Raw genomic sequence first — 14,527 nt, 5'->3', positions numbered from 1 at the left:
TCTTCCATGATGGGCTGTGTGCAAAAGTGCTTCTGCAAACTACAAGGGCTAACTTCCTTCGATGAAACCAGCAAAACACAGGCCTACTTTGGGAGTTTTGCAGAGAATTATAGAGGAGAAAGTTTAAATTACCAGAGAAAAGAAAGGAAGGGAAAGGAAGAGAATAGATTTTCAAGTTGTTTGGGAATTTAGGAAAGAAATGGAACGATTTTTCACTATGTTGGATATTAATAGTTTTTTAATGGTATTTCAAGGACACATTTGGCATTTTAAATAAGCTTGGAAGCTTTGCGTCCACTTTCCTTCTATTTCTGTTTATTGAGAAAGTTGTTTTAATTATTCATCCTCTATTTTCCCCCCTTTCTTCTCTTTTCCTTAGAGGTGTAAATGAGTCTAATTAAATCGAACACCCTAGTGTTTTAATTTATTTAATTATTTTAACGAGTTTGAAATTTTGTTCAAGTTTGGTTTGTTTAGTTGCTAAATCGAATTTGAACGAGTTTTTTTTATTGAATTTGAAAGTTATCAAACACAAAAAACTGTTCCAGCTTGGTTCGACTAGTTAGTGAATCAAGCAACCTCTTACAAAACCGAGTTCGATTTAAGTGTCGAATAATTTGATTCATCTTTTAACCATCTACTTTCCTACCACTCAAAAACTTCGAAACAAAAGGGAGATGAGGTCACTCCTTCCTTTCTCTTCTCTTCTTGTCAAATCCCTCCATCCAAAATAGGCCTCACACAGTCACACTCCTCCTTGCAGACTTTGTGAAATGCCAAGAAGCCAAGCTGAAATTCCAAATTAAGATGCTATTATGTCCAAAGCTTTTGGATTTTAAACTTCCAACATCTATGGATCTACTATTACATTTCTGAAAACCAGCAAGTTCCAGATTGAACAAGCTAGTTTGGTTGGGCCTAAACCAGTCATTCAATTTTGGCCTATAGAATTTTTAAATGACCACATGATTACACCCCATGAGTCCATGTCTTGTCCTTTGCCTTCTTAAGCTTCTATATTACATTAATCATCTCTCTTGTCTTCTTTTCTTCTTTGTATTTATGTGTCATTCTATGATATCCAACTTTGCAATACCAAAACTTAATCAACATTCACCACCTGAATAATTCACCATCAAAAAATAATGAGTGTGTTTGAATATAGTCTTATTTGAGATATTATTTAAAATAATTATTATAACATTTTTTGTTATATGGTATATATGTAATAAAAATGTAATTAAAAATATGAAAAAATGAGCTGAAAAATGTATTTATAATACAAGTGAAATATGCCCAACTTTCCTTGTACTAAAAAATCCACTATTTGGCGGTCCAATTCGAGTTGCCTTTTAAACCGGAGTGAAATAGCTCCAGCCGGTTCAGCTACCCATCTAACCCGCTCCGTTGGAAAAAGTCCCAAAACCAATAAAATCTCAACTCCCCAGCATTTGTTTTTCTTTATTGACGCCGGCTGCTGAGGATCCAAGAAAGGAAAAGCTAAACCCATCAGAAATCAGAAGGTAAAAAAGGGGAGAATTTGGTCGAAAATTTCCAGAATGGCTTCCCCAGCTGCAGCTCGAGGAAATGGAGGGGGCGTTCTTGAAGGCCTCTACAAAGTTGTTATGCGCCGCACTCCTGTTTACGTCACCTTCGTCATCGTCGGAGCTTTCGTCGGTGAACGGGTCTCTGCCTTTTTTTGCTTCATCATTCACCTTAGATCTGAAAAAAAGAAAGAAAGAAATATAATTTCTGGGTTTTTGCATAGAATCACAGAAAGGAAAAAGTTTGCGCCTTTATGTGATAATTAGTTAAAATTTGTCTATTTAAGTAATGGGTTCGATTCAATTTGACCTAATGGATTGAGGGAATTTTTTTTTTTAATTTTTTAATTGGCTGCAGGTGGTGGACTATGGGGTTCATAAGCTCTGGGAGCATAATAACATTGGGGTACGACAATTTTACTCTTTTATTTCTTGTATTGTTTGCAAGTTTTATGTTGTTTCCATATTCTTAAGGTGCACAATCGGTTCTTGGGTTGCTGAATTTTCTTTTTGGGCGTTAAAAGTACTTTGATTGGTTTATTTGATTTGAAAGATTTGATGTTAGCAAAAGACATTGCGGAACCTTGAAATGTGCTGCTCTACATTGTTGTTCACTTTATAGTTGAACACAGATGTGAAAAATTCTATGTATATGGTTATTTCACCATTTGATATGCGAATGATACGAGATGGCTTAGCACTGAAAATGCTTGGATCGAATGATGCTGATTACTGTTGAGAGCTGCATTTTGCACAGGTTTCTGAACTTCATTTCCTTCATGTGAGAGATACATTTTTTGGTGCATATACATGGGGTTTAATTTTTTTAGTCTTGGTTCTTTTGAATGTGTTGTTCACCTTATTTTTGTGCATTGAGAGTTAAAAGCTCACCCCAATAATGTACCTCCTGCTGTTTTACATGGACTATTCTTGTCCCCATCCATATACGTGTTGCAAATCAGATGACCCTGGTTAAGGTATGCGATATTTGTCCAACACTTCAGACACCATAAAGTTAATGAACACAAGAACAAAAATAGAAAAGAAAATCAAGGTGCAAAGATTGTACATTGGTTGTGTGTGCAAGAGTTAGATTGGAATTCCACGTATAATGTTTATTTTCTCCTACTCTTATAAGTTTTGTTGTTTTTTTGGCAACAGTGGAGATAATTTTCAGACACATACAAGCAGAAATTTTCTTTTAAGCATAGCCATTTCATAATTTAAGTTGTATTTAAGTCATTATATTTTCTTAATACGCTACTTACAGATAGGATACAAGACAGACCCCCTCTAGCCAATTCTAGATCTTTGGCCGTGTACCGATACCCTAGTTTTGAAAAATTCAAAATCGCCTAGATACATAGACTGAATATGACATCTGTACGGTCTGGGCACTGATGGTAATATTTTCAGACAGAAGAGAGGAGATTTGGGGTAAAGGATTTAGGGAAACCATAAGAATAATCTGAACGGGTAGTTGCTAGATATGCTTTCCTGGCAGTTTTTTTTTTTTTTAAATCTCCAATGACCTTGAGTGCTTTTTTGTTTCTATTCTTCTATGTTGACTCCTTTATAGCTTAATGATATCCTTTATAGGGCAATAAAGAATGTATTGTTAGTTATATTTGGTTTCTGAGGGGTCATGAGCTATTGGTAGGGAATGATTTTCTTTAGCATTTTTGTTGTGATGCAGCCATTGGGATGGATCCCTGAATCTTTGGTACATATAATTTTTGGGTTCTTACAGGATGTAGATAGTTCGTTTTTCTGTACTTGTTTTCCAGCTAAATTTAAAGATAGTACTGTTGGTGGTCTTGGCCCTTCTTCCCTTGATCTAACACATTGGCCACACCAGTTTTTAGAATCTTCCTGGGACCAGTTATAAGGTTGATAAATTCGGGAAAAAAAAATAAAATCATGGTTGCAGAATGGCTTTGATACTAGAGGTACAAGGTATATAAATAAGGGATGAAGCATGCTGGGAGAGGTATATTTCTTTGGCAGAGATAGACATTAAATGAAGATGTCCTATAGTTAAGTGATGTATGGTGCTTAGCCATGTAAGTGGATTTTGTTTGTCATAAGGAATTAGGAAAGATTGTTTCTTGGAAGTATTTTGATCAGTTGTATTTTTTTCCCCTTCTAGTTGACTGTCTAATGTTCCTTTGCTTTATTTACTTCAAATAATGCTAATCGAAACATTGTCAATTGGGGAAGGGATGTTTTCCTTTAATTGTTCATCGCATTTTCTCTTTGAGAAAAGGAAAGTGAGAGTTGAATATGAGGTGGAAATACAGTGGAGATTAAACTTGTATTTTCTCCAGGGTAAAGGAAAGTTTTTAGGGGCTGTTGGAAATTGAGAAGGACAAGTTAAATATGATGTGAATAGTCACTTAATTTTTGATCATTTTAGAGGTTTCTGCAATTTCTTTGTGCAAGATTGTAGCATGCTATATAAACAAGACACTGGACAATAAACCCAGCCAACTGATACAAGTTAGATGGTACTAGCTGAAATGCCTAGGCTTAACTTCCTGTTGTTTTAGGAAATAGAGAGAGAGAAGAAAATAGTCATTGTGGTAATTCTGAACTGATGCTTGAAGTGTGTTTTGTGCACGCTTCTCATGATAGATGTTGGATAGTGTAGGATTATAACTCGATGCAGCTGAAATTCATTTGAGATACTGTACAGCATAGCTCTTACAGGCTCAAACAAGTATCATATACAAACAAAGGAATTCTATTATTTAGTCTTTCTTGCGCCTTGTATTGTCTACAGTTTTGGCGTATTGTTTAGTAGTTATCTGCTTAAATTCTCCCTTTTGATGATTTAAGATGCTTGTCACTCTTCTCATGACTACGATGTTATCCAGTGTGGCGCCAAATGATGATTTACCATGTGTTCCTTGTCCTTAGACTTGTACCATGCTTGATTGATGTATAGGAACCTTTGAATTTAGATCCATCTTTTCAAAGATTTATTTTCTGATTTTAGTTAGCTATTTGACTAATTGAACATTCATGAACACTTAAAGACCAAGTCAAACTGTTGATTACTAAAGAACATGCAGTGAATCAGCTGAATTAGATTGAACTCTAATTTTCTATGGTTGCTTCTTAGTAAGAATTGTTTAGATAAGTTTTTTATTAGATCATGCAAAACAGGATTAAGATTTTTATGTGTGATGCTATAGCTGAAATGCTTATGATATCATGCTAATTATTATTTTCAAAATCTGCCATCGAAGTTTCTATTGAGTGATCATAGGTACTTGCCGGATTAAAGTAAGCTTTGAAAATTGTGTCTAGAACTGTATTTGGTACCCTATTCGAGTGGGGTTTGTAAGTATCATAATTGAAATTAAACCTGCGTGTTATTTGGCTCGTGTTCTGCAAATTGTGTCTTTTATAGTCAATATTCTTCTCTGCTTCTAGAAATGGATGCTTCTAGTCTTTTACTTTCCTGCTTTATGTAATGATAGATATGTCTGCTTTACCTTCGTCGTGGTCTTCATGGATGTCTAACTGAAATTCATAAATATTGCATTACAGAAGCGTTACGAAGATATTCCAGTTTTGGGTCAGAGGCAGAGTGAATGAATCAGCTTTTGTACTTGATAGTTTTGGTCGTCCATCATCATTTCAGGTCAAAATCAGACTTCTTGCAATGATCCATTAATAATTAGTTCCTTAATTGGACTATGCATGCAGATTGGAGACTTGAGGTTTCTTTGAACCGTTAGAATACCTTTTATCTGTCAAGATATATTTTCCCTTGTGTGGAAGTTCATCTGATAACCCGATGTGCTTTTGAACATTGATTTTCACGAGAAGTAGAAGTTTATTTGATTAGGTGTTACTGAAGCTACTCCTTGGAGGCTAAGTCAATGGTAAAACTAATATGGTTCTTACAAAGATTGCGCTTATGTTCAGTCCACTGAACAGAATTCTACACAGAATTGACGAATTTCACAAACTGTAATGCATGTAAAGTTCACTTACATAACTGTTTTTTGTTTTTTTTTTCCTTTTTGTTGTAAATGTTTTCCTTCAAATAACGAAAAAAAGAAAAGAAAAGAAAATGACTTGTTTAAAACATTAGAGGGTTATTTGCACTACCTCCTTTGAAGTTTGATCAAAGTACAGATCAAGAGTTGAGGACCTTGAGGTCTAACCATGTTTCAGTCGCCATCCGTTCTGTGCTTTCCTGCATCATACCTTGCCATCTTTCTTTCATACACAGAAAGAGTCCACCCAATACTTGATGAGAATGTTCAAACACTATTCTCTGTTTTCTCCGTCACGCTTCACCTTCTATCTCTCCTCGAGCTTTTTGTTGATTGGGCACGTCTCATCTTCCCATATGAGCCTTGCATTCCTCCTTCCCATATGAGAAGGCAAAAACTTGAGCCCATGCACCCACATGTGCCCCATTTCCCTTGGCACCAGCAGGATTTGAACGATGTTGCCGGGCTCATCATAAATAGAGAGATCTTGATACCCTTAACACGTTCAGCCAAAACTTGGAAGATCCGGTTTTCAAAAATTCAATAGTTCAGATTAAGTTGCACCACTTTTTGAGATGAGTAACACAATTTGACCTATTGAATTTCTAAAGATTGAATTTACTCAAATGTGAGTCAAGTATAATCCTTCGATGACCAGGTCATTCGTGACCACAAACATGTAATTTAGAGTTATCTTAAAAAAAAAAGACTTTTAAGGTACTTTTGAGTCACAGTTTTGCTTAAACAATAATTAGATGAGTCCTAGACATGATGGATTTATTCTTTTGATATTCTTTAGGTTTTAAAAGTGTTCTCAAGAAAATTGCTTTTCAACTATGAATAAGAAATTCCTTTTCCTACTCCTCTTCACCTTTTAAATGCTTTGGTAGATTCCCTCCATTCAGGTTTAATGCAGGAACAATTTTTTTTTTTAAAATATTTGAATTCCTTGCCAAACCTGTACTTTCCTGTGAATTCAAAATTTTATTTATTGCAAAATTGAGGAAATTTAATTCAATGACACATTTTCAAAGTAAAAGCTTCAACAGTCATATAGAAAGGTTTGGAGGCCTAACGTGATTCCCATTTTAACTACTACATTTTATTCACTTTTCTGCTAATCATATCTCCATAAGGCGGCAATCCATTGGAGACTTGGAGTAGAAGCGTCTCATGACCCAAAGTTACAATAATTTATATTTAAGAGTGGAACATTTGATGCTCAGAAGTGATTAGAGAGGCTGATGCGATATCCATCTCTCAAGCATAGTTCTGCATTCGGCAGGCTTGAACTCATAAGCAACATGGCCTCCTCCCTTCACCCAAAAAAAGAAAAAGAAAAAAGGGGTGCTAGTTAGTCCCAAGAATGTTCTAACCTTCTTGTTAGTCGTTACCATGTAAACAAATCTTGCACTGATGCATTGCCTTCACTGTTGCAAATGTCATCTTATTTGCGTAGGTCCTTGTGTAACTGGAAGCAGGAAAACAGAACAAATTTAGATTAGTTGGGTAAAGTTATCTTTTATCTCGTGTTAATGGTAATCAAGAAAGAAACATTTTCAATCTTGAACCAACCCGGCAACTTGGCCTTGATGAATCCACTGTCTCCAATCGTCAATAATTGGGTAATGTAGAGATCTTATCCATGCTTGAGTTTCAATGTGCGGGGCCAACAGATCATGGTCACCACTGAATTACAAAGTACTCCACTTTCAGTACCTAAAATCACTGTTAACCCAAATGCATTAAGATTCAAAGTTAGGTACCAAACCTGTATACAAGGGATCTATAACCTTTAGTGCTAAGGTTTGCATGATATGGTACAACAGTCGCTGCATTTTCTGTGTATGGCAAGAAATCGTTGCATCTTAACCACTGTCCGATAGTTTCCTGCAATGTGATTACAGAAATCAGTTCAGGCTTGCTTCGGCATTCAAATGCTACATACCATAGTGCTCGATTTAGACATACCCTTCGCACATGGAGGGCCACTTGGACACTCTTGTTGTTAGCCCAGTGCTGAACGAGCATAATCAAATCCGTCTACGATTGCCAGTGAACAGAAGAAACGCGATCAGTTGTGCTACTAAGAACTGATGCTCTTATCCGCAAGTTTACATAGAACGATACAAGTGGTATCTTACTAGGCATTTGACTGGAGTAGATTCCCGAACGTCTAGCTCTTCAAACTTCTTATACAACATTTGTATAATGGATCTCCCACCAGTAAATAATTTATTTGGCTCTCGTGAAAGGGAAGGACATACGGGAATCAAGATATGTTGTACCTCAATATTACGAACCAACTGCAGAAGCAAATTATTAACAGCATCATTTGGGTTGCCCGTTCCTTTATTCTGATTCTTCCTACCTTTGTGGCCCGCAAATTAAAGGGAAGGGGTAGCAACCAATTGTTAGTACAACCGTTTCTGGAAAGTGTGTTATTGTTTGAATAAATTATAATTCATTGTTAACTTCTACAATTTCGTAACAGAAGTATGATGTTCAATCACTGCTCGTGTAAGCCCCTAACATTAACTGCAACTCTGTTACGAAATTGCACGAGAAAGTTATAATGAATTAATGCTTGTTCAAATGATATCACACTATTTAGGAACAGTTATACTGACAATCCTTAACTCTGTCACTCTTTCTTGAGTTTAGGGGCACTTTAAGTAAATCCATTAGGCCTTGCCTAATTTTTGAAAATAGAGTCACATAAAAATTGCATAGATATGATTGCTTGCCTCATTGTATGCCTGCATATTTTTCGAACACACTGGATTACTAGGATCTATGATTTCATATTCCCCTTTACAGCTAACCTTCAAGGACTGCATTGTAAATATACAGGTCAATCAGAAAATCACGGATAATTTTACATTGTAAGAATGCATGTGACAAATGACAGTGTTCTGAGATATCAATAGGTAACAAACAAAAGAAATAAGTTACCTCATAGAGTTCATCAGAAATCAGCCCCATCCCATAAGCAAACGGAACTCTATAGTTTAGAATTCCTAAAGCTTTCGTCACTGGATTTCCAAGTATGTATCCCTGAAGCCATAAATGGAAACGTCTCAGTTTTAAACTCAGGATGGTAAATTTTTCTCCAAATAGTATGTAATCAATCAAGATTAGGTAGACTAGAAAAGAGAAGATCATCAAGGGTACAGACCTTAAGATCAATACGTGGTTCAATGCCGTCCTCGTTTCCTGGAAGAACACCAAAATACATGTAAGTTTTAGTGCCTTACTAGTCATAGAGCAACAAAGCATTGATCCTATACTCTCTGTATTTAGCAAACTTGAACTGATCATCTTGTGGCAGGAGATAATGTAGAACTCTGAACTGGTCAAAGAAACGTTTTCTTGCTTTATCCTGGAGCGTCTTATAACTTAAACGTATTGACAGAAAAGAATAAAAAGCCAGCAAATTTCTGAGGGAACTTTTAACCTTTTTTCCCCTCTTAAAGCTCTGCATTATGTTAATAAAACCCATTTAGCTTAAAGTGGCAACTATATTCCTACCTAAAGAGACTTAGCATATACTACAAGCTTACAGAAAGCATTTATAGTATATTCAGATCTCTTACAATGCCTACGTATCTCTATATAACAATTTCAATAATCAGATTGTAACACAACCAAAAAACTTCCCCAGGGTAAAGAGCCACATTGAAAAAATCTTACCATTTGATATAAGTTGAGTTAATATTGGAACAGGAATGCCCCCATACGAGATTCCACTAACATAGAATGGATTCGACTTGTACTCTGGGTGATCATGTAGCCACTGCAGTATAATCAACTATCAAAACCAAGCTTGTAAAAGGTAAACATCTTTTAACTATAATTTCTTTCCCATTTCAAGGGAAATTAAGCTTTTAACTTGAGGTTCAAATGGGTAAAAACGCAACAAATATCGCCTACCCAAGCCTCTATAATTGGCAGTGGTAATTATAGAGGCAGTTGTAATTGCACTGTGTACTATAGGCACTAGCAAACCAATTGTAGACATTAAGATACAACAACATGCAAAAAGACAATAAATTGCCTCGCTTATTGAAATTTGTACCTAAAATTGAATTGTAAGCATCAAATTCAAAATTAGTCATCTTCCACTATATTTTCAAGGTAAAACTGTAAGTTTATTGATATGGGACAAGTTTGTACAAGAGATAGAATATCTCATTATACATGTTAAACTAATTATCATAGGAGCCTGTATCAAAACATTTCACTAACTAAACACTGTGAATGGGATATTCCAATCTAGAGATTGCCAAGTTTCATGAGACTTTGGGATCTTTCCCCATGCAAGAGCCACATGCCTGACCTCCTCCTCTACTCTAGCTTCCATGACGCTAACTGCCAAAACTACTGTTAGATTCATGAGTAAAAGATTACGTCCACATTGATCCGAGAGATGGAGAAAGAGCGGTTAATATGTAAGTAAGAGCCCGAGATCAATGACTTAAACTTTTGGATCAGGGTTGGGTTCCTGACTTACATATTGGGCTTTTTGATGAGCTTTCTTAAGGTGTTTCACCCTATCAACTACCATAGCCAATTATTATTGATGCAACTTTTATTCATCTTCCACTGCCAACTGTTCTATACAATCAAAACTGTGTTCATAGAGAACTTGAATCCAATGGAGGCAATTTTGGGCAGAGCCATGCAGGATTCCACTATTCAGAAGGAAAATAATTAATGATAGTACACTGGTCTTTTTGCATAATAAAGGGTCTAGAGACAAATATGGCATTTTCCTGATTAGTAATTGTCCAACGTTCCATGAAGCCTTACGATTCATTAATTAGCTGACTGATGGGCGTGTACCTTCCTGATAAATTCATAAGCTTGATCAGAGGCTTGAAAATCTGAAGATTGAGAAGCTTTTGCAGTCTTAGCATAAGAAAAACCAGTTCCAACTGGCGAATCCAGAAAGATGATGCTTACAACCTAACAAGGAACAAGAAATGATTCTCAATCTTGCAGTCAACTCGAATTCTTAATCTTGAAAATTAGGTTTGTTTGGATAAAAATTATTTGAACATTATTTCAAAAAAAAAATTTTGAAACCTTATTTATATATGTATCGCAGTAACCTTTTCATCTAGAATACATCACATAATAATAAATACTACGTAACGATTCTATGAGTCTAAGATATAAAATAAAAGAAAAGAGAAACTCAATTCTTGAGTTTACCTTGGTCCAAGTATAGGGATTTAATACCAACTTGGGTAGAGTGCCTTCCAACGACAATGGCTCGAAAGTTACTGGTCCTGCAACAGAAAATCACCGGCCAGTGACTTGATCAAATGCTGGCACTCCAGTTTATCAGTCATCATCACTTGAACATTAAAGACAAATAAAGATTATGACTCCATTTGAATTAGCTGTTTTTAGGAATGTTTTTCAAAAGTTTTATTGTAGCAATGCATATGAAAAAATATTTAGGTGTGTGCTTTTGGAGCTTAGTTTATATTTTGGGCTTTTCTATGTGCATCTTTAATTTGATGTGAATGTGTAGTTAGTTATTGTATGGATGTTTGTAGCAGTTGCTACTCGCGACAAATGGATGCTATTCAATAAAATTAATACTTTTACCCAAAAAACAAAACAAAAGACCTTACACAAAGCTTCATCAACCAGACAACGTCTTTTGTCTTTTTTGCAGAGTTTCAAGTACGAAGTGTGAATCGGAATTGAAATCAGTAATTCGAAATTTTGAAATCGATATTTTTTTGGAATTTTGGCATCAAAATTTCTTATTCGAATTCAATTCGAAATTCAGTAAATTCCAATTTCACAGAATTCAGGAATATAAAATTATTATTATTATTATATAAATGTTATATTACATACACATGAAAAATGAATTTAAAATCGAAATAAGAATTCCGAATTTCGATTTGAAAAATTCTATTACTGAATTTGAACCAAATTTGCATAATTCAAAATCAGAAAACCGATTTCAGTTCCAAATTCTGAATTACTGATTTCGAAAATTTCGAATCCGATTCAAAAATTTTCAATTTTGCACCCTCCTAGTTTCAAGATTCTACAAAATCAAGAACAAAAAAGTGCCGCAATTTTTTTTTTGGTGACACCTAATGCAAAGTGTAAGGCATTAGAATTCACCTGTCCCAAAGAAAAGTGCAATAAATGAGCTGCAGCCAGGGCCTCCATCTAACCAAAGGATAAGAGGATCCGAACGAGGATTTGACTCTGACTTGATAAAAGCGTAGAAGAGCTGCACATCCTCTGATTCACCAACTCCAATATACCTGATAATATCAGAAAATGGATCAACTATTTCTTCTAAGTTTTGATCAATGTTAATTTCTAGTGTTATTATATATATATATATATATATATATATATATATATATACATGTTATACTTAGTGGCTCACCCGGTTTCGAGTTCAAAGGGGAGGGGTCCTTCAAATCCTGGAAGAAACTTAACTATGGAACCAGCCATAGCAAGGTTTGAACATGCTTGAACATAAACTAGCAGCAAGAACAGGTCGCAGAAGATAGGATGCCTTAGAAGCACCTGCAACTTCTCCATAGAGCTTGGCCTATCTCTCGTTTAGGGCACTAGGCAGAGCAACTTTAGACTCCAGACACTTGGATAGAGTTCTTGGAACTTTGGAACTCTAACCCACAAGCTGCTATGTCTACAGAGAATCGCCTTATCGGAGCCACAAATTTAACTGACCCTAGCAACACAAATGTCTTGTTTGCCAACTCATGCATTGCCGGATCGAACTATCATTCGAAATGATAGCTTTACTGTAAAGGGGCATGGAAAAGACTTAGCACCGGTTTTCAAAGATGGTAATTACGTTACATTACTTGGTCAAATGGTATGTGTAATACAATTTCAACTATTAAATTTTTGAAAACTAAGTTTACCTAAATTTTAACCGTATATAAATAACTGTCCAAATGTTTGCGAAAAGAAGAAATCTGCCAAGTACCAATGAATGATCGATCAAAACAAAGCAACTCATCAGAAGAATTTATCAAAAAAAAAACAAAGAAAGGTCTCCCTATCCTTTGAGCTCTCTCATTTTAACGACTTAAATGTTTCAAGCAAATTATAAATTATACAATGCTAAAATCCCCGCACAAGATAACTTCGTTATGGATATTTTAGTTGATGGACGCTTGATATGTGTTAAAAAATTAATATACGAGTTTGGTTTATTAAAGAATTTTTTAAGTTGCCACCCAACTTTCAAGTTACGTGCACTTTTCTTTATCAAGTGTCATACTTAAACTTTTCTTCTTAAAAGGTGGCGTAAGGACGAAATAAAATTTACCTTGTTATGAAAATTGCCTTATTTTTGTTTCAAGTAGTAACATGTAATGAGAATGAGGGAAGAGCTCCTTGCTACGTGAGAAATGTCATAATACGGTTGCGTCGGAATTCAAATTAGATTTTTCTATTTTTCTCACGTATCGAGTTTTGTCTTTATAGATATAGATTTAATAATTGAGTCAAACCACATTAATCTTGTATCTACTCGAAGTTTCATGTTTTTTATTTGCTTTCTTTAAATTGTCATGCACTTAATTTTTCAATGATTCTTCGTTTGCTCTTGGATCTCAGCATCTGGTATAATATCATAGCTAGGTTTTGGTTAATTATTGATATTAAGTGAGTTGCGGTAATTTTTAATTCAATAATTTAATAGAAAAAGAATATTTATGTCAAAAAGGCATTGAAGGGAAAGGATCGAAAGACAACAAACATAGAGGATATTTGATAGTAAAGTTGGGCAAGTGATTTAGAGGGCACGGAAAAACATAGAGTCCAATATTAGATTAGGATGTAATTTAGTGGAAATGTTCTTAACAATTTCGAATGGTATGTACTTGATGTTGGATGTATTTCAGCTTTGTTGTTTGAGCGGTATGACACGTGTATCAAAAAAATCCAAAAAAAAAAATCTAACTCTCATGCATCCCGAGACTCTCAAAGTTACGAGGTTTTCATTAATGGTGGAATTTTAAAAAGCACACATGGGCTAGACAATATTGTGAAGGTAAGAAGTATGGTGATTTTTAAAAAAATAATAATAATTTTTGTTACTTGATTACCTCAATAGTTGGGAGCAGAATTAAAAAAGGGATCCAAGATTACTTACAAGTTGTAAGTGCTAGTGAAAAGGAAAATCCTACAAACTTAAGTCAGCTAAAGGTTGGACTCGGATTAGCTATGTATGGACGTTACAACAACGTAATAATTCGGTATGTATAACTACACATCAAGCTTTTTGGTGGAGATTATTAGGAAATTACTTATATTGTTTAGGCAATTTTTATTTTGTGTGACAAGTAAATAGTTTCTAGTAATTTATATGTATTTGGAGTAGTTGCCAAGAAATTTTGTATTTATATACGTTTGGAAATCAGATAAGTTATTTTTTATTATTACTGAAATATTTGTCAAGTAATATATCCTATAAATTGAAGGGGACTGTCATATCATAAATTAAAGTACACAAAAAGGAGTCATACGTCATAGATGAGAGTGAGAAAAAGGACTTTGGTATATGAGAAATATTACACAAGGTTTGGGTTTAGAATTCAAATTGTATTTTTATATGAACTTTTTTCATAATAAAGAATGGGTTATTACTATGAACATGTTAAATCTTTCCTGTCAATTGTATTTTCTTGTTTTTGACTCATTTCCTTGAATTGTTATTAACTTGATGTTTTATTAGTTGCTTATTTCGTGCTTGGATCCCAATAATAGGTTAGTCGATTTCAATTTTCTTTTTTGGTAAGATAAAAGTTTAATCATTGCTCATTGCAGATTTGGGGACCAACAATGAAGACTTTCCTAGTTTTTGTCAAAATATTTCTTTGACGTTAATTGGCAAAATTGGTTTTAATTTTTTTGTCCTTTGTTTTCGCTTTGCTTCAAATTATCGTGGGCCAATTG

At 34.7% G+C, this 14,527-nt stretch overlaps 2 protein-coding genes across 4 annotated transcripts; one reads left to right on the top strand and one right to left on the bottom strand.

Moving 5' to 3' along the window:
- The first annotated feature begins 1,426 nt into the window (after positions 1-1,426).
- Positions 1,427-5,462, top strand: LOC113705911 (cytochrome b-c1 complex subunit 9). The gene is made up of 3 exons (XM_027227818.2): positions 1,427-1,685; positions 1,903-1,950; positions 5,100-5,462. The coding sequence occupies exons 1-3, from the start codon at positions 1,560-1,562 to the stop codon at positions 5,145-5,147; spliced, it is 222 nt and encodes a 73-aa protein (XP_027083619.1). The 5' UTR covers positions 1,427-1,559; the 3' UTR covers positions 5,148-5,462.
- A 1,154-nt stretch (positions 5,463-6,616) lies between these two features.
- On the bottom strand, positions 6,617-12,315 carry LOC113705894 (serine carboxypeptidase-like 2). Of its 3 annotated transcripts, XM_027227801.2 has the most exons (14): positions 11,982-12,315; positions 11,708-11,853; positions 10,772-10,848; positions 10,400-10,522; positions 9,248-9,350; positions 8,733-8,770; positions 8,510-8,611; positions 8,302-8,388; positions 7,699-7,860; positions 7,526-7,597; positions 7,326-7,444; positions 7,130-7,243; positions 6,980-7,025; positions 6,617-6,870 (listed from the first exon to the last, which is right to left on the bottom strand). In XM_027227801.2, exons 1-14 carry the CDS (start codon positions 12,137-12,139, stop codon positions 6,787-6,789), a joined length of 1,431 nt encoding a protein of 476 aa, XP_027083602.1. In that variant the 5' UTR covers positions 12,140-12,315; the 3' UTR covers positions 6,617-6,786. The 3 variants fall into 3 exon arrangements, with proteins under 3 accessions (XP_027083602.1, XP_071913641.1, XP_071913645.1); XM_072057540.1 differs by lacking the exon at positions 8,302-8,388 and having other exon boundaries at positions 11,982-12,314; XM_072057544.1 differs by lacking the exon at positions 10,400-10,522 and having other exon boundaries at positions 11,982-12,312.
- Between the last annotated feature and the right edge of the window lie 2,212 nt (positions 12,316-14,527).

The sequence above is a fragment of the Coffea arabica genome, chromosome 1e, assembly GCF_036785885.1.
Source record: "Coffea arabica cultivar ET-39 chromosome 1e, Coffea Arabica ET-39 HiFi, whole genome shotgun sequence".
Taxonomy (NCBI): Eukaryota; Viridiplantae; Streptophyta; class Magnoliopsida; order Gentianales; family Rubiaceae; genus Coffea; species Coffea arabica.
Note: the sequence above shows the minus strand (reverse complement) of the source record. Positions and strands in the feature narration are given on the sequence as shown.

Coding starts and splice junctions, on each gene's coding strand:
- LOC113705911 (XM_027227818.2), top strand. CDS start 1,560: ATGGCTTCCCCAGCTGCAGCTCGAGGAAATGGAGGGGGCGTTCTTGAA. Junction 1,686..1,902: donor GAGCTTTCGTCGGTGAACGG/GTCTCTGCCTTT, acceptor AATTGGCTGCAG/GTGGTGGACTATGGGGTTCA. Junction 1,951..5,099: donor GGGAGCATAATAACATTGGG/GTACGACAATTT, acceptor ATTGCATTACAG/AAGCGTTACGAAGATATTCC.
- LOC113705894 (XM_027227801.2), bottom strand. CDS start 12,139: ATGGAGAAGTTGCAGGTGCTTCTAAGGCATCCTATCTTCTGCGACCTG. Junction 7,598..7,698: donor CTACTCCAGTCAAATGCCTA/GTAAGATACCAC, acceptor TGGCAATCGTAG/ACGGATTTGATTATGCTCGT. Junction 7,445..7,525: donor TGGCCCTCCATGTGCGAAGG/GTATGTCTAAAT, acceptor ATCACATTGCAG/GAAACTATCGGACAGTGGTT.